Source organism: Rattus norvegicus, chromosome 13 (genome assembly GCF_021556685.1).
Source record: "Rattus norvegicus strain SHRSP/BbbUtx chromosome 13, alternate assembly SHRSP_T2T, whole genome shotgun sequence".
NCBI lineage: Eukaryota > Metazoa > Chordata > Mammalia > Rodentia > Muridae > Rattus > Rattus norvegicus.
In genome coordinates this window covers 44,606,323-44,631,757 of record NC_141546.1, presented here as the reverse complement: position 1 = coordinate 44,631,757, position 25,435 = coordinate 44,606,323, and the positions used below count along the sequence as shown (strand labels likewise).

The 25,435-nt window shown below is 40.3% G+C and overlaps 1 protein-coding gene across 4 annotated transcripts in view; it reads left to right on the top strand.

Annotated features, from left to right (window-relative positions):
• The window catches only part of Zp3r (zona pellucida 3 receptor), a 47,921-nt gene that overhangs the window by 5,441 nt on the left and 17,045 nt on the right, over positions 1 to 25,435 (top strand). The window contains exons 2-6 of one of the 4 annotated variants that reach the window (XM_087580116.1): positions 4,712 to 4,893; positions 5,766 to 5,945; positions 9,286 to 9,385; positions 23,236 to 23,321; positions 23,473 to 23,667. In XM_087580116.1, coding sequence (XP_087436242.1) covers positions 4,737 to 4,893; positions 5,766 to 5,945; positions 9,286 to 9,385; positions 23,236 to 23,321; positions 23,473 to 23,667 — 718 coding nt within the window. In that variant the 5' untranslated portion in view covers positions 4,712 to 4,736. The remainder of the gene's footprint in view (positions 1 to 4,711; positions 4,894 to 5,765; positions 5,946 to 9,285; positions 9,386 to 23,235; positions 23,322 to 23,472; positions 23,668 to 25,435) is intronic. The other 3 variants (NM_182815.2, NM_001270845.1, NM_001270844.1) reach the window with 3 other exon arrangements.

The window sequence follows — 25,435 nt, the reverse complement described above, 5'->3', positions numbered from 1 at the left end:
CAGGGGAAGCAAGACAGTAAACAGAACCCCTTCATGGCCTCTGCATCAGCTCCTGCCTCCTGACCTGCTTGAGTTCCAGTCCTGGCTTCCTTTGGTGATGAACAGCAATGTGGAAGTGTAAGCTGAATAAACCCTTTCCTCCCCAACTTGCTTCTTGGTCATGATGTTTTGTGCAGGAATAGAGACCCTGACTAAGATAGTTGGTGTTCTTCTCCCTTCCTCGGGGGTCCTGCCAGGCTACAGTAGGTGGCCTCTTCAGGTTTCATGTCCACACTGTTATGCATCTTGGCTAAGGTCACCACATTGACTCCTGGGTGCCTCCCCAACCTCAAGTCTCTGGGACTTCCTAAAGATTTCCTCCACACCCCTTGGGAGCTGCAGCCTTTCATTCATTCTCCTGGTCCCCTCCTCTGTCTCTACACACTTGCCCTCCTATTTCCCCCTCCTTCCCTCTTCCACCCAGATCCCTCCCTCCATCTGCCTCCTGTGACTAGTTTGTTCCTCTTTCTAAATGTAATTTATTTTCACTTGGGCCTTCCTTCTTGTTTAACTTCTTTGGGTGTGTGGGATTTATCATGGGTATTCTGTACTTTATGGCTAATGCCTACTTATCAGTGAGTACATACCATGCATGTGCTTTTGGGTATGGGTTACCTCATTCTGAATGATATTTTCAAGTTCCATCCATTTGCTTGCAAAATTTATAATGTCTTTGTTTTTAATATCTGAGTAGTATTCTGCTGTGTAAATAAATCACTTTTTTTATCCATTCTTCTGTTAAATCCATTTAGTTCATAACATCTGTTAGCTCCAGTGTTTCTCTGTTTAATTTCTGTTTCAATGAGCTGTCCATTGGAGAGAGTAGAGTATTAAAGTCTCCCATTATAATTGTGTGGGGTTCAATATGTGATTTCAGCTTTAGTAACATGTCTTTTATGAATGTGTGTATCCTTGTGTTTGGGGCATAGATGTTCTAATTTGAGATATCATCTTGGTGAAATTTTCCTTTGATGAATATGAAGTGTCCCTTCCTCATCTTTTTTGATAACTTTTGGTTGAAAGTCTATTAAATTAGACATTAGAATGACTACTTCAGCTTGAGTTTTGGGTGTTTGCTTTTAAAACATTTTCCCAGCCCTTTATTCTGAGGTAGTGTCTATCTTTGTTGCTGATGTGTGTCTTGAATGCAGCAGAATGATGGTCCCTATTTATGAATCCACTCTGTTAGCCTGCGTCTTTTTAGTGGTTTGTTGAGTCCATTGATGATGAGAGATAATATTGATCAATGATTGATAGTTCCTGTTATTTTAATGTTGAAAGTTTGTGTGTGTGCACGTGTTGTGTGTGATACTCCTTTTTGTTTTCCTGTGATATGACTAATTTATTGTATTATGAATGCAGTTACACCACTTTGTTTTTTTATTCTTTAATCTTTTTTTATAGTCCAGGTTTTAGCCCCCTCCCAGTTCACCTTCCAACTGTTTCCCATCCCACCCTCCCCCAGTCTCCAGAGGATGTCCCCACCTCCCCACAACCCTACCAGACCTCCCCACTTCTTGGAGCCCTAAGTCTTTTGAGGGTTAGGTGCCTCTTCTCTGACTGAGTCCAGACCCAGCAGTGCTCTGCTATATATGTGTGGGGGGTCTCATCTCAGCAGGTGTGTGCTGCCTGGTTGGTGGCTCAATGTCTGAGAGATCTCAGGGGTCCAGGTTAATTGAGACTGCTGGTCCTCCTCCTACAGGGTTGCCCTCCTCCTCAGCTTCCCCCAGCTTTTCCCTGATTTAACCACGGAGTCAGCGGCTTCTGTTCATTGGCTGGGTGCAAATATCTGCATCTGACTTTTTAAGCTGCTTGTTGGGTATTTCAGAGGACGGCAGTCACAATAAGTTCCTGTTTGTAAGCACACCATAGCCTCAGTAACAGTGTCAGGCCTTGGGGCCTCCCCGTGTGATGGATCCCACTTTGGGCTGGACTTTTTTTTTTTCCTCAGGCTCTTCTCCATTTCCATCCCTGTAGTTCTTTCAGATAGAAACAATTCTGGGTCAGTGTTTTTAACTGTGGGATGGTAACCCCATTCCTCCACTTGATGCCCTGCTGTTTTACTGGAGGTGGACTCTACAAGTTCCCTCTCCCCACTGTAGGGCATTTCATCTAAGGTCATGAGAGTCCCTGAGTCCTGAGAGTCTCACACCTCCCAGGTTTCTGGTACATTCTAGATGCCTCTCCTCTACCTCCTACCTCCCGAAGTTGCCTGTTTCAATTCTTTCTGCTGGCCCTCAGGGCTTCAGTCCTGTTCCCCACCCACCCCAATATCTGATCATGTTACCCTCTTCCCCTCCCTGTCACCTTTCCCTTACACTCTTTATGTTGGAGTTTTCCTTCTAGTATCCTCTGTAGGGCCAGATTAGTAGAAAGACACTGTTTAAATTTGGTTTTGTCATGGAATATCTTGGTTTCTCCATCTATGGTGATTCAAAGTTTTGCTAGGTATAGTAGTTGGAGATGAAATTTGTGGTTCCTTAGGGTCTGGAAGACATCTATACAGGCCCTTTTGGCTTTTAGAGTCTGTTGAGAAGTCGTGTATAATTCTATGTCTGCCTCTACATCTTACTTGACCGTTTTGCCTTGTAGCTTTTAATATTCTTGCTTTCCTCTATACATTTAGTGTTTTGATTATTATGAGACTGAAGGATTTTATTTTCTAGTTCAATCTATTTGATATGTAGACTTCTTTTACATCTATAGGCGTCTTTCTTTAGGTTAAGGAAGTTTTCTTCTATGATTTTGATTTATGTCTTCTGGCCTTTTGAACTTAGAATCTTCACCCTTTTCTATTCCTCTTATTCTTAGGTTTGGTCTTTTCATGGTGTCCCAGATTTCCTGGATGTTTTGAGTTAGGAACTTTTCACATGTGACATTTTCCTTGACCAATGTATCAATTTCTTCCATGGTATCTTCCATGCCTGAGATTCTCTCTTTCATCTCCTGTATTCTGTTGCTGATGCTTATGTCTGTAGTTCCTTTTCTCTTTCCTAGGTTTTCCATTTCCTAGGTTGCCTCCATTTGTATTTTCTTTATTATTTCTCTTTCTATTTTTAGGTCTTGGATCATTTTATTAATTTCCTTTGCCTGTTTGATTGTATTGTCCTTATCTTTTTAAGAGATTTATTTGTCTCTTTCTTAAAGGCTTCTACCTGTTTGTTTTTACCTGTATTTCTTTAAGGGAATTATTTATATCCTCTTTAAAGGCTTCTATCATCTTCATGAGATGGGGTTTAAAGTCACATTCTTGCTCTTCAGGTGTGTGAAGCTATCCAGGGCTTGCTTCAGTAGGAGAGCTGGGTTCTGATGCTGCCATATTGCATTTGCTTTTAGTGATTAGGTTCTTGTGCTTGCCTTTCACCCTCTCATTGTCTCTGGTGTTGGCTGACCTGAGTGTCCTGAGTTGGAGCAAGCCTCCTAGGAGGCAGGTGGAGCTATGAGGTGGGGCATGGGGAGCCAGCCTGCAACTGCAGGTGTAGGTTCAAACTGAAGGGAGGTGGAGCTATGACAGGGAAAAGCAGAGCTCATGACTACTGGGCTTGCTAGGATACCAGCAGGTTAGGAAATTGGGGCAGAAGAGGATCTCATCTGTATGTCTCTCAGGTTATAGCAGACCTACTGGTAGGCAGGCAGAATTGTGGAGTGGGACTACTCTGATATTTCTCCATTGTTCATTGTATAGGTAGCTATTCATGAGAATTGTATTGAATCACTACTAACATTATGTGAAGTTATTATGTGTGCCTATATATCAGGTAGTTTTGTTTTATTAACCTGGGTGTGTTGATGCTCACTGCATGTATGTTTTAAATAAACCTCTCTGTCCTCTCTCTCTCTCTCTCTCTCTCTCTCTCTCTCTCTCTCTCTCTCTCTGATACTACCATCTTATGAAGTCACATGCCATCTTAGAAAATTATAATAATCATGTCACTCAAAACCAACACAAAGGTGGCCCTCTCCATTCCCTGAGGACAAACGTCTAATCTTGGTACTGAACATCCCATCAAATCTACTTCTAATCTGTCTCTAACCAATCATCTTCCTAGTAAAATTCATACCTTCTAAACTAATCAAAGTCGTGACTAGAGAAGATCTTATTTCTCACTGTTAATGTTAGATCTACTCTTGATTTTCACTTTTAATATAAATGAAACCTACCACTCTACCTATCACTTTGGAGTTGACAGCAACACTTACTACATAGGAAACCACTTCTGGAATGCCCATTCCTATCTCCATACGGAATTAGTTGGTCTTCTGAGTAAGTTCCTGGTATATGTTATGCCAAAAAAAGCTATCATGGGCTGGAGAGATGGCTCAGTGGTTAAGAGTATCGGCTGCTCTTCCTGAGGTCCTGAGTTCAAATCCCAGCAACCACATGGTGGCTCACAACCATCCGTAATGAGATCCGATGCCCTCTTCTGGTGTGTCTGAAGATGGCAATAGTGTACTTATATACAATAAATAAATCTTTTAAAAAAAGCTATCATGTATTGTAAACATTTGATTTAATATATTTTTATATATGCAATTATAATATCTTTGGAGATAGTTCCTATGGTTTGTTTTGTTTGGGAGGTGTGTGTGTGTGTGTGTGTGTGTGTGTGTGTGTGTGTGTGTGTGTGTGATGAAAAGCACAAGACCAATGACTATTGAGTTTTCTTGGCAGAAACATATTGGAAAGGCATCAAAACATGTATTCTCCACAAGATTCAGATACACTCACCGAGAGTTCTGTCCTCCACAGAAAAGGGATAATGACAGCCTGGTCCTTGCATGAGCTGTGGAAAACCTCTCATTCAACACTGTTCCAAGTGACCCTGGCCACTGTTCTGATGGCTCCTGTTCTTGGTAAGTAATTGGGGGAAGATAAGCCATATGTCACCCTATCATGAGTCCATCACATGCAAGCTTTAAGCAATGTCCAGTGGCTATCCTTTTTCACATCATAGGATATATTAGATGGCTGGAGATTCAGGAAAATTTGCTCTACTTTTGACAAAAGATGGTTTTCTAGGTGCTTTTGATATTCTTTTAGAATAGCCTGTGCAAGGATTTGCAAATAATCTAAATTCAAAGCAACTCTGACCAGGAATAAATATGTGTTATCTGTCTGTCTGACTGTGACAACTCCCCACTGTTTAAGTAATTATGTAGAATAGATGCAGACAGTTCCACTGGGTCATGCGGAAGGTATTTAGTTCTTTATTTAATTATTACTAGGAAAGTAGGATTAAGACTTTCTCCCCAAAGGATTCAATGGAGTAAGAACATTGTGAAGATTTTGAAAGGTCTTTTAAGACAGACGATGTATACAAATTTGAAAAGCTCCAAGTGAACATAAATGAAATGCTCCTTTCTATCCTGTCTTCCGAGACAGCTAATCTTGCATAAGGAAATATGCTTTAAAAAAACAAAAAAAGATTTTTGGCAGGACATATGACTATATTTCAAGTAGGCAGATGTGATCAATGATAAAATAATGAAATTGACATATTTTACTAACTAGAAGAGGGTAAGTGAAATTTCTATGCCATTGTTGTTGTTGTTATTGCCAGAGCACATACATTAATGATCGTCTATTGAGTTCATTGAGATTTGGGGTACTGAGAGTCATGATGGGAAAGACACATGCTCCATGCTCAGTAAACCTTACTACTCAAATTTTAAGATTCTGTCTCTCAAGGTACAGCTTGTGGTGTTCCTTGTAATTTGGTATCCAGGTGACTGTGGACCTCCACCCAGTTTACCGTTCGCTTCTCCAATCAGCCAGTTAGATGAGGTATCCTTCCCACCTGGAGCTGTTCTGAAATATACCTGCCATCATGGCTTCAAGAGAACCAATTCAAGCCATATTACTTGTGATGAGAATGGTTCATGGGTGTATACTACTTTTTGTGCCAGTGAGTATCAACATGTATTCTCCTCTGTAATTTTTCTTCTCAAAAATTCTCATAGAAATGTAGTAAATTACTCAAGTCTAAAGAAAACATTTGAATAATTTTGTATTAAAAATTAATACTACTTGGGGTGGGAGAGGTGGCTCAGCAGTTGAAAGGAGCAGACTTGAACCCCAGAACCAGTATGCGTGTTCAGTTAATGCCTGTAATGTTAGCTCCTAGGACTTTGATGTCGTCTCTCAGCTTCCACATGCATTGTTGTGTGCACTGTGCACAGAAATTCATAAAACAAGTATTTTAAAGAATTAGAATTGACTACAATATTTGGAGAAAGACATTCAGCAATGTATCATATCCTATTTTTGTAACAGTGAGGATTTAAAATTTGTTTTCTATTTTCTTCTGTCTGTGACCAAAGGTAAAGATTTTACATATTCATGTATAAAGTTAACCAGTATATTATGTTCCATATTATATTAATCAACTAAATGAAATCAAGTACAGGCTTTTTTTTTCTTTTTAAAGTATTTCACAAAAATTGGTAATGTATTTATTTTTATTTTTCCTCAAAATAACTATTCAATGAATCAGGACAAAACCCAAGAATTTGAATATACCACAGAGCTATCTGGAAGCAGAAGTTGAAATGAATTAAGTGGCCTTTTACCTTTATTTTATTCTTTAAATTTTGTATAGAGATACACAATATCTTAGTCGCATCTGCCCAGTCCTTTCCTCTCATGCCTTTCTCCCTCCCACAACTTGTCATCTCTTCACTTTCTGTAACCCATGGAGTCCAGTTACTGCTATCTGTGTGTGCATGTGTTTGGGGCCATGGACTGGGGGGCACGAGAACTTACCAGTAGACACCACCCAAAGAAAAATTATTTTCCTTTTCTTAGTAGCCATCAACTGCCTCAGCTAAGAGGGAGAATAGAGAGCTCCTTTCCAACTCTATACTGGAATTTTTAATTGTCTTCATCTCATGAAGGTTGCCATAACTGTTATGAGTCTGGGTGTGCAACAGCTGTCATGACCAGAGGACAAATTTCTCGGCCCTCCTCCCTGTCCTCCAGTTCTGACATTCTTTCTGCCCTTTCTTTGCTGATGTTCCCCAAGCTTTGATGGGTCTGCTTTGATATAAATGATCTATCCATCACTGAGTACCCACACTCACTATTCTTAACACTTTGAACAGCTATGAATCTCTGCATTGATCACTATCCTCTGTATTAAGGAGCTCCTATGACAAAATTCAGGAATAGCTTAGGTTTATAGGTATAAACATGAATATTTAGAAAGCAGTTTGATAACATGACCAAACAACAACAGTCGGTTCAATCCTAGGACCTATGACCTCTATAGCCATAGACTTTTGATCAGGTTTAGAGTACCAGGAATGAATTCTCTTCTGAGAAAGAGGCCTTAGACACACTTTATCCAGATCATTCCATGGCAACCATGCTATTATTATACCAGTGGCCAAGCCTTATCTCAGAGGTCAAGTACTACAACATGTAGAATCTAGCACTGGGTAACACCACTGATGTCTTTTCTCTCCCAGTAGCCTATATAGCACATCTGGCACCATGAAGGTAGCCAACAGCAAGTTTCCTTATTTGTTTGAGATTTGTTTTATATCCGGTAGCCAATGTGTGTGGTGTCTTTAGCAATAAGTTCTTACCTACTATGGTCATGGGCAACCAAGAGCAAATATGGCTCTGACCAACAACCCCCTGAGTTTGGAATTGAGATGTTGACTTAGTCACCCATGAGTTCTGGGAGCAGCATTGCTCATCCATTTGGGGTAATTCTGTTCACATGACTTTAAAAATTATACTCGCTTCCAAATTAGTGGGATGCTGTAAGGGTTCTCCATACATCCTTAGGTATGGTTAGCCCATTCTTTATCTCTCCTTTCCCTACCTGCTTGTCACCATCCCTACTTTAACCTTTAGCTCCCAGCATACCTGTTCTGGCTTGTCACGTATGTTGATTATATTTTCACTTGGGTTGAAGATCATAGGTTTGCCTTCTTCATGCACACGTCACTTTGATTAAGCTCCTCCCCGCTCTCATCACTCACTCGGTACTTGAACCTTTCTTTTCCTATTATCCCGCCTTTTTCATCACCTAATCACCTATTTTTTTTTTTTTTGGTTCTTTTTTTCGGAGCTGGGGACCAAACCCAGGGCCTTGTGCTTCCTAGGCAAGCGCTCTACCACTGAGCTAAATCCCCAACCCCATCACCTATCTTCTATTACCACCCCTCCTAAATGCATTCCCCAGTGACCTTTTTCTGGTTTTCTGGCTTCCACACGCACTTCAGACTAAACAGACAAGGTAGAAGATCTGAAGTTAGCACCCGCATCTGAGAGAAGATATGCATTGTTTGTCTTTGGGAGACTGGAGTGACTTAACTCAGTATGATTTTTCCCCCCAGTTCTATCCATTGAAGCATAAGTGTCATGACTTCATTTCCCATACAGCTGAGTAATATTTCTTGGTGTTTTTGTACCACACTTCCATTATCTCCTCATCAGTTGATAGATATCTAGGTTGATTCTGTTTTGTTGCTACTGTAAATAGAGAGGAAGTAAATGTAGTTGTGCAAGTGTTTCTGTAGTTAGATATAAAGTGCTTTGGAGAAACTATATACCTTCATTAGAGAAAGAGTGAGTACTGTTCAGATTTTGATGTTATGCCAACAGTATCATGCTTTAGGAGGACAGGAAAGCCAATATTATAAAGATACTAAAATTTAGTTCTATGATTAGAACTAGCCACTAGACGAAGTGGGGAATGAAAGAATAAAAAAAAGCAGCTAAAAAGTCAGAAGTTTAAAAAAGCCCTAAATACCTCAAATTCCAGACCCTGCCCTCTACCTGTACTAGCTGACCATAAAGTTAGATTAAAATCTTAGAGAACAATCTTGAGAAACTGTGAGTTTCTCCTTGTGATTTTTCACTGGTATTCTTGTGAATTTCCAATGACACCACCCCTGCCCCCTTGGGTTGTGGTTTCTCCCTTTAAATACCCTTTCTCCCAGCCTCTCGGGGTCGAACTCCACTGCCCCTGCATGGAATATGAGTCTCGACCCCAGTGCACTGGTTCCTGTCAATAAACCTCATGTTTATTACAAAAAAAAAAAAAAAGAAAGAAAGAAAGAAAGAAAGAAAAGAAAATGCTTTGGATATATGCCTAGGTATGGATGAGTCATTTGGTCATCCTATTTCACGTTCTTTGAGAAAATCCAACTGGATTTCCAAAATTAAGTATCTCCCTCCCTCAATTTTATATCTCTTATTTCTAACCACTAATCACCAGTTTAATTTTCCTCCAGGGAAACGGTGCAAAAACCCAGGCGAGTTGGTCAATGGGAAAATAGAAATCCTGTCTGACCTTTTGGTAGGCTCAAACATAGAGTTCAGCTGCTCGGAGGGGTAAGTGAGAACAAGGCAAGTTGGAAGCAATGATTTTTCTTTTAATCAATTTTACAAGGAGTTAACACATTCATGCTTTAAAGAATAAAACTGTGTATCAATTTATAACTTGAAAAGTTCTTCCTTTACTCAGTTCCATTTATCCACTCTTCCGGATAAATGAACAAGAAATGGCATTGACTAGTTTCTGAGTGTCTTTTCAGCATTTATTATATAAACATAACCGAGACAAATACTTTTACTAATATCTTACTCCTTTTATACATAGTTATCTGACTTTATACATTATTTTGAACTTTGATTTTTTTCCTTCTCAACTGCATTGCATTGTGCTCAATAGAGTTTTTGTTACCCAAATCTATATTTTCATATACAATGTATTTAGAGATGAGGCCTTTTGTATGTCGGTTCCCCCATGCAACCCCCAAAAGAAGAGTTTCTTTCCTCTGCAAACTGATAAGCAACCAGTGCTCAATTACTGAAACACCCCAGGATCGAAGATTCCAGCCTCCAGAGCTGGGCAAATGAGGTTTTTGTTAAAGGCACATCTTGAAGATGAACACATTCCCTAGATCCTTGATCCTCCTGTTGCATTGTCCACTCATTGCAAGTCTGTATCGTATGTGAGGGTATTGCATTAATTTTCCATTCTTGGGGCAAAATATCCATGATTAACAATTTACAAGGAAGAATATTTTATTTTGGTCCATGACTTTTGAGGCTTCAGTTTAGAGTATCTAGGTACCATGGCCACGATGTGCTAACAATATGGAGCAAAACTGTATACCCTGTGGTATTTTGGAAGCAAGAAGAATGAAAAGGAGCTAGATTTTAGGGTATCCTTCAAGGGCATGGCATCATGGACCTACACACTCCTGCTAGGTTCACATTCTAAATTTCAGTCTTCTGTAGTACCTTTCTACCAGCTTGGGACCACACCCTCAATGCCTGAGCCTTTGAAGAATATTCCATAAGCCTACTACAGCAGATGAAGTTTTTCAAAATATACCAGAGCTTATCACTCTTTATTCAATGGTTCTTGAGAAGAAGCTTCTATATGTTTCTAATCTCGTGTTATAAATACAATTCTCTGATTCTCTGTTTGCTCAATGCAGATGACATGTAGATATTTCTTCAGGTTACATCTCCAGGAGTGGGTTGTTCTAAACCAGCAGTTCTCAACCCCATGGATCAGGACTCCTTTGGGGGGGTTGAGTCAGCTTCTCACAGGGTTCGCCTAAGACCATTAGAAAACATATGTATATTATAATTTATAACAGTAGCAAAATTGCAGTCATAAAGTACCAGCAAAAATAATTTTATGATTCTGGGCTGCTATCATAATTTTTTAAATAATTTTAAATCTTTTTTTATAGTCTAGTCATTATCCCCTTCCTGGTCTGCCCTCCCACATTTCCTCATCTCATCCCCCCTCCTCCATCTCCAAGAGGATGTCCCCACCCCCTCACCCCACCTCACACTGCTGGGCCTTCTCATTCCCTGGGGCTTCAAGTCTCTCCAGGGATAGGTGTATCTTCTCTCACTGAGGCCAGACCAGGCAGTCCTCTGCTGTATATGTGTCAGGTGCCTCAGAACAGCTAGTGTATGCTGCCTGCTTAGTGACTCAGTGACTGAGAGATCTTGGGGGTCCAGGTTAGTTGAGATTGCTGGTCTTCCTATGGGGTCACCCTCCTCCAAAACTTCTAGCCTTTCCCTCATTCAACCACAGGGGTCCCCAACTTCAGTCCAGTAGTTGGGTATAAGTATGTGTTTCTGTCTCAGTCAGCTGCTTATTGGGCCTCTTGGAGGGCAGCCATGCTAGGCTCCTGTGTGTAAGCACATCATAGTATTAGTAATAGCGTCAAACCTTGGAGCCTCCCCTTGAGATAGATCCCAGTTTAGGCCAGTAACTAGACCTCCTTTCCCTCAGTCTCTTCTCCATTTTTGTCCCTGCATTTCTTTTAGACTGTAGAATGACAACCCCATCCCTCTACTTGATGCTCTGTCTATATACTGGAGGTGGACTCTACGAGTTCCCTCTCCCCAATGTTGGGCATTTTATCTAAAGTCCCTCCCTTGAGTCCTGAATGTATATCTCACCTCCCAGGTTTCTGGTACATTCTAGAGGGTCCCCCCACCTCCCACCTCCTGAGGTTGGCTGTTTCCATTCATTCTGCTAGCCCTTGGGGCTTCACTCCTGTTCTCCCCTCCCCAATAACTGATCATATTCCCCTTTTTCCTTCCACCTCCCTCTCCTTCCCAGGTGCCTACCTCCTTCTGACCCCCGTAATTGCTTTCTTCTCCCTCCCAAGTGGGATGGAGGCATCCTCACTTGGGCCCATTTGCTTGTTCCTCCTTGAGTTCTGTGGACTGTATACTGGGTGTTCTGTACTTTTTTGGGTAATATTCACTTATTAGTGAGTACATACCATGCATGTCCTTTTGAGTCTGAGTTACCTCACTCAGGATGATATTTTCTGGTTCCATCCATTTGCCTGAAAAACTCATGATATCCTTGTTCTTAATAGACGAATAGTATGTCATTGTGTAAATGAACCACATTTTCTGTACCCATTCTTCTGTCGTGGGATATCTGTGTTGTTTCCAGATTCTGGCTATCACAAATAAGGCCACCATGAACTTAGTGGAACATGTGCCCTTTTGGTATTGTGGGGCATATTTTTGGGCATAGTCCCAAAAATGGTATAGCTGGTTCTTTAGGTAGAACTATTTCCAATTTTCTGAGTAACCTCCAGATTGATTTCCAGAGTGGTTGTACCAGTTTGCAATACTGCCAGCAATAGAGGAGTGTTTCTCTTTCTCCACATCCTCATCAACATGTGCTGCCACCTGAATTTTTTATCTTAGCCATTCTGAGGGGTGTAAGGTGAAATCTCAGGGTCATTTTGATTTGCATTTCCCTGATGACTAAGGACTTTGAACATTTCTTTAAGTGGATCTTGGCCACTTGAAAATCCTCTGTTGTGAATTCTCTGTTTAGTTCTATCCCTGCTTTTTGATTGGGTTGTTTGGTTTTTTGTAAGTTAGTTTCTTGAGTTCTTTATATGTATGTTGACTATTAGCCCTCTATTGGATGTGGGGATAATGAAGATTTTTTTCCCAAACTATAATTTGTCGATTTATCCTATTGACTATGTCCTTTGCCTTACAGAAGCTTTTTAGTTTCATGAGGTCCCATTTATCAATTCTTGATCATAGATCCTGAGCCATCAGAGTTCTGTTTAGGAAATCCCTCCCACCCTGTACCAGTGAGTTCGAGGCTCTTTCCCACTACTTCTTCTATTAGATTCAGTGTATCTGGTTTTATGTTAAGGTCCTTGATCTGCTTGGACTTGAGCTTTGTGCAAGGTAACATATATGGGTCTATTTTCATTTTTTTACATACAGACTGCTAGTTAGACCAGCACCATTTATTGAAGGTGCTTTCTTTTTCCCATTGTATATTTTCGGCTCTTTGTCAAAGATCGTGTCTGAAGATCTAGTGTCTGTAAATGTGTGGGTTTATTTCTGGGTCTTCAATTCTATTCCATTGACCAGCATGTCTGTCTCTGTACCAGTACCATGCAGTTTGTATCAGTATTGCTTTGTAGTACAGCTTGAGCTCAGGGATAATGATTCCCCCAGAAATTCTTTTATTGTTAAGAATTGTTTTCTCTATCCTGAGTTTTTTGCTTTTCCATATGAAATTGAGAATTGCTCTTTTCATGTCTTTGAAGAATTGTGTTGGAATTTTGATGGATATCACATTGAATCTGTAGACTGCTTTTGGTAGAATGGCCATTTTTACTATGTTTCTTCTACCAATCCATGAGCATGGGAAATTTCTCCACTTTCTGAAGCCTTCTTCAATTTCTTTCCTGGAAGACTTGAAGTTCTTGTCTTACAGATCTTCAATTGTTTGGTTAGAGTTATCCTGAGATATATTATTTGTTACTATTGTGAAGGGTGTTGTTTCCCTATTTTCTTTCTCAGCCCATTTATCATTTCCTTTATTTTACCATATAATGAAGGCTACTGATTTATTTGAGTTAATTTTATAATCCAACCAGTTTGCTGAAATTGTTTATCAGCTATAGAAGTTCTCTGGTAGAATTTTTGGGGTCACTTATGTATACCATCATATCTTTTGCAAATAGTGATACCTTGACTTCCTCTTTGCCAATTTTTATCCCCTTGACCTCCTTTTCTAGTCTGATTGCTCCGGCTAGAACTTCAAGTACTATATTAAATAGATAATGTGGAGAGTGGGCATCCTTGTGTTATCCCTGATTTTAGTGGGATTGCTTCAAGTTTCTCTGCATTTAATTTGATATTGGCTGTTGGTTTGCTATATATTGCTTTTATTGTGTTTAAGTATGAGCTGTGAAATCCTTTTAACATGAAGGGGTATTGTATTTTGTCAAATGCTTTTTCAGCATCTAATGAGATGATCATGCAATATTTTTCTTTGAGTTTGTTTATATAGTTTTCTTTGTATGTGTATGTATATATATATACACAAAGAAATCTGTTAACATATATACATATGTTAATGGATTTTCATATGTTGAACCAACCTTGCGTCTCTGGGAAGAATCCTACTTGATCATGGTGAAAGATGGTTTTGATGTGTTCTTGGATTTGGTTTGCTAGACTTTTATTGAGCATTTTTGCATCAATATTCATTAGCAAAATTGGTCTGAAGTTCTCTTTCTTTGTTGGGTCTTCATGTGGTATAGGTATCAGAGTAAGTGTGGTTTCATAGAATGAATTAGACAATGTTCCTTCTGTTTATATTTTATGGGATAGTTTGAGGAGTGTTGGTATTAGCTCTTCTTTGAAAGTCTGGTAGAATTCTGCACTAAAGCCATCTGCCCCTAAGCTTTTGGGTGGGAGGTTTTTAATGACTTCTTCTATTTCCTTAGGGGATACACCATCATAATTGTTAAGTTTTTGTCTTCAATACTCACCTTTCCTTCTTTTCTTACTGACTTTTGCCATTTTCTGACATTCTGTGTCTACAACTATCATTTCAAGAATGTTCTATACATGGAATCACAGAGTGTATAACATTTTGAGATTGCTTTTAATATTTAAAATAATTCTCTGGACATCCCACAAAGTAATGCTTGTCTGTAATTTTCCCTGTCTTAATACTGAGACAGTATTTTACAGTCTAGAATGTGCTTCACTCTCTGCCCATTGATGGGCACATGAGTTGTTTCCCATCATCTTTAATAAAGAAAGCTTTGTAATTACTTATGGATAGATTTGGGGGAGAGGTGTTGAACTTGGATATTCCATCTCCTGACTGTAATTAATAGGTTAACAATTTAATATTTAACTTTTAAAAGAACTTGCCCACTTTCTAAAGTGAATGTGCCATTTTACATTTCTACCTGACAATGAATGAGTCACCTTTATTATCCACACCAGCATTTAGTAGTCCTGCTGTATTTATTTGTTACAATGTTACCTGACTTTCTGTGTGAGGTAGTGATTTTGAACCTGTTTTCCTCTGCTAGGCTATCTACTGTGTGGATACTTCAGTAAATCTCTTGCTAATGCGAGTATTTGATACTTTCCTTTTATGCTTAGAATTCTTTGAATATTCTAGATTATAGCCCATCACTGAATATGTGCAATGGAAAGTTTCCTTCCTCGCTGCAACTTTTTTTCATCTTCAACACAAGACTTATTTTTTTAGCAAATAAGAAGATTTTAATTTTGGTGAGATCCAGTTCAGCAATGTTTCTTTTAAGAAATATGGTTTTAGTGTCAATTATAAATTCTCCCTCGTCAGACCTACTTTCCAGAAGGTCCTAAGGCACAAGCTGCTAGTCTCTTGAGCCATATTGAGAATCCTATACAGGAAACCAGGAGTAATTCCAGCACTATGTGGACAAAATTTATCATGTACTTCAGGGAGCTGTCGCCCCTGCCCAGAGCTACAGAACAGAGCTCTGGTCCACCACCTTCTGGGTCCAAAGGTGTACTTGTGGCTCTCCCTAGATATTTCTTGTTTGTTCTAAACATCTTATAGGCTTGAATTATATATTTAAGTTTATGATGATAATTTTTGGAGAAGTTCGTTGCAGTAAATCTCTGACCCAAATAAGCCCATGCAAGGAAAACACAACACAATTAATATGAATACAAGCTGCGTGCCTAGATTGGGCAGATCTACCACAGCACTACTCTATTCCCCAGCTATGAGATCCTTATAACTTGTGCTTCAGCTCCGTTTTCCTTCTACCTCTTCCTATTCAGTCTTCCTCTCTCTCCTCCTCCTCATTATCCCCCTCCTCCTTTCTCTCCCTCTTTATCTAAAACCTTTTGCTCCACCTTTCCCTTCCACTGCCCAATCACCAGCTCTAGCCTTCATGTTACAAGTTAAAATGAGGAGAAGGGTCACATGAAGTCACCTGAGTATGTGGTTCACTCCTCATCCGAGGTAGCTCTTCTTGGGGAAGTAGAATTAGCATCAAAATATGAACAGCACCAGGGCAATCCATAACAGAAATTGGTAAAAATTGGTATTATGGAGTCCCCCTCCTGAAAAGTCATGGATTTCATTATGATGACTTCATGCATATTTGTACCTATATCTTTTCCTAATATGTCTCCAGGACCAACATATTAGAAGGAGAGACCTTAGTGCTGCATGCCCCCCCCAAATAAATGTAGAAAATGCTTTTAAAAAGTGAATATTTTGGCACTGAAGCTGCAGACCCCCTGCGCCCGAGACACCACTGGAACCTAAAGGGACTGGATTAACAGCTCTCTGCACCCAAATCCCATGGGAGGGAGAGCTAAACCTTCAGAGAGACAGACAAGCCTGGGAAGCCAGAAGAGACTATACTCTGCCCACATTTCTGACGCCAGAGGAAAACACCAAACGCCATCTGGGACCTCGGTGCACGGGGCTCCCAGAAAGGGTGGCGCAGGCCTTCCTGGTTGCTGCCCTAGTGGAGAGCTCATAAGCAACACCCCAAAGCAAACTTGAGCCTCGGGACCACAGGTAAGACCAACCTTTCTGCTCCAAACGACCTGACCGGTGGTCTCAGGAAATACAAAGGCAAAATTCCTCTACGACCAGACACTTCCGGTTTTTAGCTGGATTCCAAACTTCGCTGAGCCCTGCCCTCAGCTCACTGCTCCCGAACCCCGTGGGAGAGAGAGCTCACTGCCCGGACAGGTGGATACTCCTGAGACGGCAAATCGGGAGAGACCACCAGTACTGCCCACCCCTGCCCACATCCCTGGCCCAAGAGGAAACTGTATACGGCCTCTGGGAAACGGTAGATAGGTGCACTGGAGCTGCAGACCACCTGTGCCCGAGACACCTCCGGAACCTAAAGGGACTGGATTAACAGCTCTCTGCACCCAAATACCGTGGGAGGGAGAGCTAAACCTTCAGAGAGGCAGATAAGCCTGGGAAGCCAGAAGAGACTACATTTGGCCCACATTTCTGACTCACAGGAACACACAAGAACTCTTCAGGCCCACAGGAACAGCTGAAGACCTGTAGACAGGAAAAACTACACTCCCGAAAGCAGAACACTCTGTTCCCATCATTGGCTGAAAGAAAACAGGAAAACAGGTCAACAACACTCCTGTCACACAGGCTTATAGGACAGTCTAGCGACTATCAGAAATAGCAGAACAAAGTAACACCAGAGATATTCTGATGGCGAGGGGCAAGCACAGGAACCCAAGCAACAGAAACCAAGACTACATGGCATCATCGGAGCCCAATTCTCCCACCAAAGCAAACACTGAATATCCAAACACACCAGAAAAGCAAGATCTAGATTTAAAATCATATTTGATCATGATGCTGGAGGACTTCAAGAAAGACATGAAGAACTCCCTTAGAGAAACGCAGGAAAACATAAATAAACAAGTAGAAGCCTATAGAGAGGAATCACAAAAATCCCTGAAAGAATTCCAGGAAAACACAATCAAACAATTGAAGGAATTAAAAATGGAAATAGAAGCAATCAAGAAAGAACACAGGGAAACAACCCTGGATATAGAAAACCAAAGGAAGAGACAAGGAGCCGTAGATACAAGCATCACCAATAGAATATAAGAGATAGAAGAGAGAATCTCAGGAGCAGAAGATTCCATAGAAATCATCGACACAACTGTCAAAGATAATGTAAAACGGAAAAAGTTATTGGTTCAAAACATACAGGAAATCCAGGACTCAATGAGAAGATCAAACCTAAGGATAATAGGTATAGAAGAGAGTGAAGACCCGCAGCTCAAAGGACCAGTAAATATCTTCAACAAAATCATAGAAGAAAACTTCCCTAACCTAAAGAAAGAGATGCCCATAAGCATACAAGAAGCCTACAGAACTCCAAACAAATTGGACCAGAAAAGAAACACCTCCCATCACATAATAGTCAAAACACCAAATGCACAAAATAAAGAAAGAATATTAAAAGCAATAAGGGGAAAAGGTCAAGTAACATATAAAGGCAGACCTATCAAAATCACACCAGACTTCTCGCCAGAGACTATGAAAGCCAGAAGATCGTGGACAGATGTCATACAGACCCTGAGAGAACACAAATGCCAGCCCAGGTTACTGTATCCTGCAAAACTCTCAATTAACATAGATGGAGAAACCAAGATATTCCATGACAAAACCAAATTTACACAATATCTTTCTAAAAATCCAGCGCTACAAAGGATAATAAATGGTAAAGCCCAACATAAGGAGGCAAGCTACACCCTAGAAAAAGCAAGAAACTAAACGTCTTGGCAACAAAACAAGGAGAAGAAAAGCACACAAACATAGCCTCACATCCAAATATGAATGTAACAGGAAGCAATAAACACTATTTCTTAATATCTCTCAACATCAATGGTCTCAACGCCCCAATAAAAAGACATAGATTAACAAATTGGATACGCAATGAGGACTCTGCATTCTGCTGCCTACAGGAAACACACCTCAGAGACAAAAACAGACACTACCTCAGAGTAAAAGGCTGAAAAACAACTTTCCAAGCAAATGGTCGGAAGAAGCAAGCTGGAGTAGCCATTCTAATATAAGATAAAATCAATTTTAAACTAAAAGTCATCAAAAAAAGATGAGGAAGGACACTTCATATTCATCAAAGGAAAAATCCACCAAGATGAACTCTCAATCCTAAATATATATGCTCCAAATACAAGAGCACCTACATACGTAAAAAAAACCTTACTAAAGCTCAAAACACACATTGCTCCTCACACAATAATAGTAGGAGATTTCAACACCCCACTCTCATCAATGGACAGGTCATGGAAACAGAAATTAAACAGAGATGTAGACAGACTAAGAGAAGTCATGAACCAAATGGACTTAACAGATATTTATAGAACATTCTATCCTAAAGCAAAAGGATATACATTCTTCTCAGCACCTCATGGTACTTTCTCCAAAATTGACCATATAATTGGTCAAAAAAACAAGCCTCAACAGATATAGAAAGATAGAAATAATCCCATGCGTCCTATCAGACCACCACGGCCTAAAGCTGGTCTTCAATAACAATAAGGGAAGAATGCCCACATATATGTGGAAGCTGAACAATGCTCTACTCAACGATAACCTGGTCAAGGAAGAAATAAAAAAGAAATTAAAGAGTTCTTAGAATTTAATGAAAATGAAGGTACAACATACCCAAACTTATGGGACACAATGAAAGCTGTGCTAATAGGAAAACTCATAGCTCTGAGTGCCTGCAGAAAGAAACAGGAGAGAGCATATGTCACCAGCTTGACAGCACACCTAAAAGCTCTAGAACAAAAAGAAGCAAATACACCCCGGAGGAGTAGAAGGCAGGAAATAATCAAACTCAGAGCTGAAATCAACCAAGTAGAAACAAAAAGGACCATAGAAAGAATCAACAGAACCAAAAGTTGGTTCTTTGAGAAAATCAACAAGATAGATAAAGCCTTAGCCGGACTAATGCGAGGACACAGAGAGTATGTCCAAGTTAACAAAATTAGAAATGAAAAGGGAGACATAACTACAGATTCAGAGGAAATTCAAAAAATCATCAGATCCTACTACAAAAACCTACATTCAACAAAACTGGAAAATCTGGAGGAAATGGACAATTTCCTAGACAGATACCAGGTACCGAAGCTAAATCAGGAACAGATAAACCAGTTAAACAACCCCATAACTCCTAACGAAATAGAAGCAGTCATTAAAGGTCTCTCAACCAAAAAGAGCCCAGGTCCAGACAGGTTTAGTGCAGAATTCTATCAGACCTTCACAGAAGACCTCATACCAATACTATCCAAACTATTCCACAAAATTGAAACAGATGGAGCACTACCGAATTCCTATTATGAAGCCACAATTACTCTTATACCTAAACCACACAAAGACACAACAAAGAAAGAGAACTTCAGACCAATTTCCCTTATGAATATCGATGCAAAAATATTCAATAAAAATCTGGCAAACCGAATCCAAGAACACATCAAAACAATCATCCACCATGATCAAGTAGGCTTCATCCCAGGCATGCAGGGATGGTTTAATATATGGAAAACCATCAACGTGATCCATTATATAAACAAACTGAAAGAACAAAACCACATGATCATTTCATTAGATGCTGAGAAAGCATTTGACAAATTCAACACCCCTTCATGATAAAAGTCCTGGAAAGAATAGGAATTCAAGGCCCATACCTAAACATAGTACAAGCCATATATAGCAAACCAGTTGCTAACATTAAACTAAATGGAGAGAAACTTGAAGCAATCCCTCTAAAATCAGGAACTAGACAAGGCTGCCCACTCTCTCCCTACTTATTCAATGTAGTTCTTGAAGTTCTAGCCAGAGCAATCAGACAACAAAAGGAGATCAAAGGGATACAGATTGGAAAAGAAGAGGTCAAAATATCACTATTTGCAGATGATATGATAGTATATTTAAGTGATCCCAAAAGTTCCACCAGAGAACTACTAAAGCTGATAAACAACTTCAGCAAAGTGGCTGGGTATAAAATTAACTCAAATAAATCAGTAGCCTTCCTCTACACAAAAGAGAAACAAGCCGAGAAAGAAATTGGGGAAACGACACCCTTCATAATAGTCCCAAATAATATAAAGTAACCCGGAATGACTTTAACCAAGCAAGTAAAAGATCTCTACAATAAGAACTTCAAGCCTCTGAAGAAAGAAATTGAAGAAAACCTCAGAAGATGGAAAGATCTCCCATGCTCATGGATTGGCAGGATTAATATAGTAAAAATGGCCATTTTACCAAAAGCAATCTACAGATTCAGTGCAATCCACTATCAAAATAACAATCCAATTCTTCAAAGAGTTAGACAGAACAATTTACAAATTCATCTGGAATAACAAAAAACCCAGGATAGCTAAAACTATCCTCAACAATAAAAGGACTTCAGGGGGAATCACTATCCCTAAACTCAAGCAGTATTACAGAGCAATAGTGATGAAAACTGCATGGTATTGGTACAGAGACAGACAGATAGACCAATTGAAGACCCGGAAATGAACCCACACACCTATGGGCACTTGATTTTTGACAAAGGAGCCAAAACCATCCAATGGAAAAAAATAGCATTTTCAGCAAATGGTGCTGGTTCAACTGGAGGTCAACATGTAGAAGAATGCAGATCGATCCATGCTTATCACCCTGTACAAAGCTTAAGTCCAAGTGGATCAAGGACCTCCACATCAAACCAGATACACTCAAACTAATAGAAGAAAAAGTGGGGAAGCAACTCGAACACATGAGCACTGGAGAAAATTTCCTGAACAAAACACCAATGGCTTATGCTCTAAGATCAAGAATCGACAAATGGTGGGGTTGGGGATTTCGCTCAGTGGTAGAGCGCTTGCCTAGCAAGCACAAGGCCCTGGGTTCGGTCCCCAGCTCCGAAAAGAAAGAAAAAAAAATTTAAGAAGAATCGACAAATGGGATCTCATAAAACTGCAAAGCTGTAAGGCAAAGGACACTGTGGTTAGGACAAAACGGCAACCAACAGATTGGGAAAAGGTCTTTACCAATCCTGCAACAGATAGAGGGCTTATATCCAAAATATACAAAGAACTCAAGAAGTTAGACCTCAGGGAGTCAAATAACCCTATTAAAAAATGGAGTTCGGAGCTAAACAAAGAATTCACAGCTGAGGAATGTTGAATGGCTGAGAAACACCTAAAGAAATGTTCAACATCTTTAGTCATAAGGGAAATGCAAATCAAAACAACCCTGAGATTTCACCTCACACCAATGAGAATGGCTAAGATCAAAAACTCAGGTGACAGCAGATGCTGGCGAGGATGTGGAGAAAGAGGAACACTCCTCCATTGTTGGTGGGATTACAGACTGGTACACCCATTCTGGAAATCAGTCTGGAGGTTCCTCAGAAAATTGGACATTGAACTACCTGAAGACCCAGCTATACCTCTCTGAGGCATATACCCAAAAGATGCCCCAACATATAAAAAAGACACGTGCTCCACAATGTTCATAGCAGTCTTATTTATAATAGCCAGAAGCTGGAAAGAACCCAGATGCCCTTCAACAGAGGAATGGATACAGAAAATGTGGTACATCTACACAATGGAATATTACTCAGCTATCAAAAACAATGACTTTATGAAATTCATAGGCAAATGGATGGATCTGGAAAATACCATCCTGAGTGAGGTAACCCAATCACAGAAGAACACACATGGTATGCACTCATTGATAAGTGGCTATTAGCCCAAATGCTTGAATTGCCCTAGATGCACAGAACACATGAAACTCAAGATGGATGATCAAAATGCGAATGCTTCACTCCTTCTTTAGAAGGGGAACAAGAATACCCTTGGCAGGGAAGAGAGAGGCAAAGATTAAAACAGAGGCAGAAGGAACACCCATTCAGAGCCTGCCCCACATGTGGCCCATACATATACAGCCACCCAATTAGACAAGATGGATGAAGCAATGAAGTGCAGGCCAACAGGAACCGGATGTAGATCTCTCCTGAGAGACACAGCCAGAATACATCAAATATATAGGCGAATGCCAGCAGCAAACCACTGAACTGAGAATGGGACCCCCATTGAAGGAATCAGAGAAAGAACTGAAAGAGCTTGAAGGGGTTCAAGACCCCATATGTACAACAATGCCAAGCAACCAGAGCTTCCAGGGACTAACCACTACCCAAAGACTATACATGGACTGATCCTGGACTCTGACCTCATAGGTAGTAATGAAGGAAGGAAGAAAAGTAGGAAGGAAGGGAGAAAAAGGAAGAAAGAACAAAACAAGCCACAAGATAGATTAGGGGTGTTTTGAACCTCTTGTGCATGGCTTCTTAGTGATTTTGCTCCTGCCTTTCACTGCAGTGTAATGAAACCACAAAGGAATGAGAACTATGTGCACATACACATCAAACTATGCTTTGAGGACCAAGTAAGTTCTAATGTGTGGGAGATTTTTCAAGTATTTGTTTTGAGAAAAAGAGTTACATTGTTTCTGAGTTTTCTAGTAAGTTGCATTTAGTTTAGAAATAATTATAGCTTCAGAATTATATGTGTTGTTTTTGTTGTTTGCATTATACAACACTTATAAAACTTAATAAACTGTTATAAATGGAGGGAAGAAGTTTTAGGATGAGAAAATGATCTCCAGCTTGATATGATGAAATTCAACTTCAAGCTGACTCTAATGGTAATTAGTAATCACTAGAACAATCCCTTGTTGTATTTTAAAATGATGAGTAAAATTATATTCATTCAGAATTTGTATCTAATTGCTATTAGAGTAAACCGCAGTAAGATCTCAGACAAACTCTTGACCTGTCTTTCAGCTATCTTCTGATTGGCTCAGCAACTAGCCGGTGTGAGGTCCAAGGTAAAGGAGTTAACTGGAGTGATTCTCTCCCAGAATGTGTAAGTAAGTAAAGATTCCTTCTGACATGATAATATGACACTTAGTCTGTATTACACACCATTTGAATCTCTCTTGCTTCCCGGACCCACCATTAGACAGAATTTTAGATTCACAATGATACCCTTACTCCTTTCTCTTCCCTTACTCATCAAAGTTGCCACATGTGAGCCCCCTCCAGTCATCAACAATGGGAAGCACAGTGGTAGAGAGGAAGACCTGTACACATACGGCTCCATGGTCATCTACAGTTGTGATCCCAGCTATACACTCTTTGGCAATGCCTCCATTGTCTGCACTGTGGTGAACAAAACAGTAGGTGTTTGGAGTCCACACCCTCCTGCCTGTGAAAGTAAGTTCTTCTTTAAACTGTTCTCATTTATTTATAGGAATAAGGTGCATGCCACTGGAGGAGTGACAGTAGTTAAATACAACTAATGGTTGCAATAATGAAGTAATTCATTTGTTCAGGCATCACACAATAGTCTTCGGAAGGGTACAGACTAGGTGACAATAATCCACATTACAATCTTGTTGTTTTGTAGGAAAAGCTTTCTGTAAGATCTTCCTCACTGCATTGTTACCCCAGGAAACTTCTCACAAAAGTTTATATTTGTATGGTAGACAGCTTTGTTTAGATGATCCTCATGCCTCTCTGGCAAAATCGTCCACAATCGAAAACAACAGAAGACTGCAACGGGAGAACAAACAGAAACTGAGGCTGGAAGTATTATTAGTGTTGGCAAGAGTCCTGTGAGTAAGGGCCTGGTGTGTAGCAGAACTGTACAAACCCATGTCTGTTCACCCCAGATGGGCATCAACTGACAGAGCAATATGTGAACTCACCAGCATATACCTTGGTGAGACCAATGAGGTTAACAGGCATGCTACAGAGTGTTTAGTTTCTGAGCACTGATAAGGAGTTATTTATACAGCCCCAGTGACTCCATAAGTTCCTCCCCATTCTGCCCCGACCCACAAGGCAGTCGACCAGGGTCTGAGGTCCACCTAGGAGAGAATGGGGGACAAGAGACACAAAGAATGGACAGCAAGTCAAGAAGTCTGATCAAACTGACAACTTTTTAATTTTTCTAGGCAGAAGATATACTGGTAGAAGCAAAATGTAGGGAGGAGTTAGGTAACCACAAAAGAATGGGCCTGGCTCCATAACCAGGATATTGGCTGGGTAAATCTGCCAGTGGGGTAACAAACAGTAGGGTGGGTTGCTTAGTGACCTGACCACCAGGGCCAAGTGACCTGACAACCAGGTTTATTCTATCTATTGAGTTCAAGCAGAACTGCAGGTGCAGGCCTAGGTATGGCTATTGCTTTTGATCTAACATAGGCTAAAATACAATTGCTTTTTAACATGAAGGCTGTTTCCACCATCTTGAGGCTGCTCCCAACACCATTCTGCATGGCGACCTCATGGAAGCTGAGTCATGTGGTACCATTTTCAATTCCTCATGGAAGCCGAATCATGCAATACAGTTTTCAACGAATCTTTCACTTCCTATACACTCTTATATTTTTCCAAGGCCACATGCAGTGGAAGAGGAAACTCAGGAGCAATAGCTGGCATCTCCAATGACAGTCTCATGACCCGGTACTTGAGCATGTCAGTAGCTCTATCGCTATTCCCACTGTATTGTTTGCTCCAGTTGTCATGGCGACCATGGGGTGCAAAGCTCAAAGTTAGTATCATATTATGGCAGTAGTGAAACATCTCTCTATAACACACTGAGAAAGTGAAGTGGTGACATTGAAGGGACAGTTCAAAGTGGGACATCTGTCACCCTCATCCAAAGTGAAAGGGCTTCAGTTGTATCCCTGCAATGGTTGGAAGAGGAGTAAGGAGGAATAGTCAGCAGGAATGGTGAGATCTAGTTGTGTGGGGACTAGAACGTAGGATCATGTTTGTTCTGTCCTGTGAGGGGCAGGTCACTGATGCTCTCTCATTTCATAACCACCATGTTACCACGATAGGCTGATGATTTACAAACGAAATCAACCTGGAAATTAGACCGCAATATTGGAAGGATTCAGATGGGTAGAGTTTTGGCTTCAAGACTTAGATGTTGCTAGGCTTGGGTTTTGTTTTGTTTTGTTTTGTTTTAATT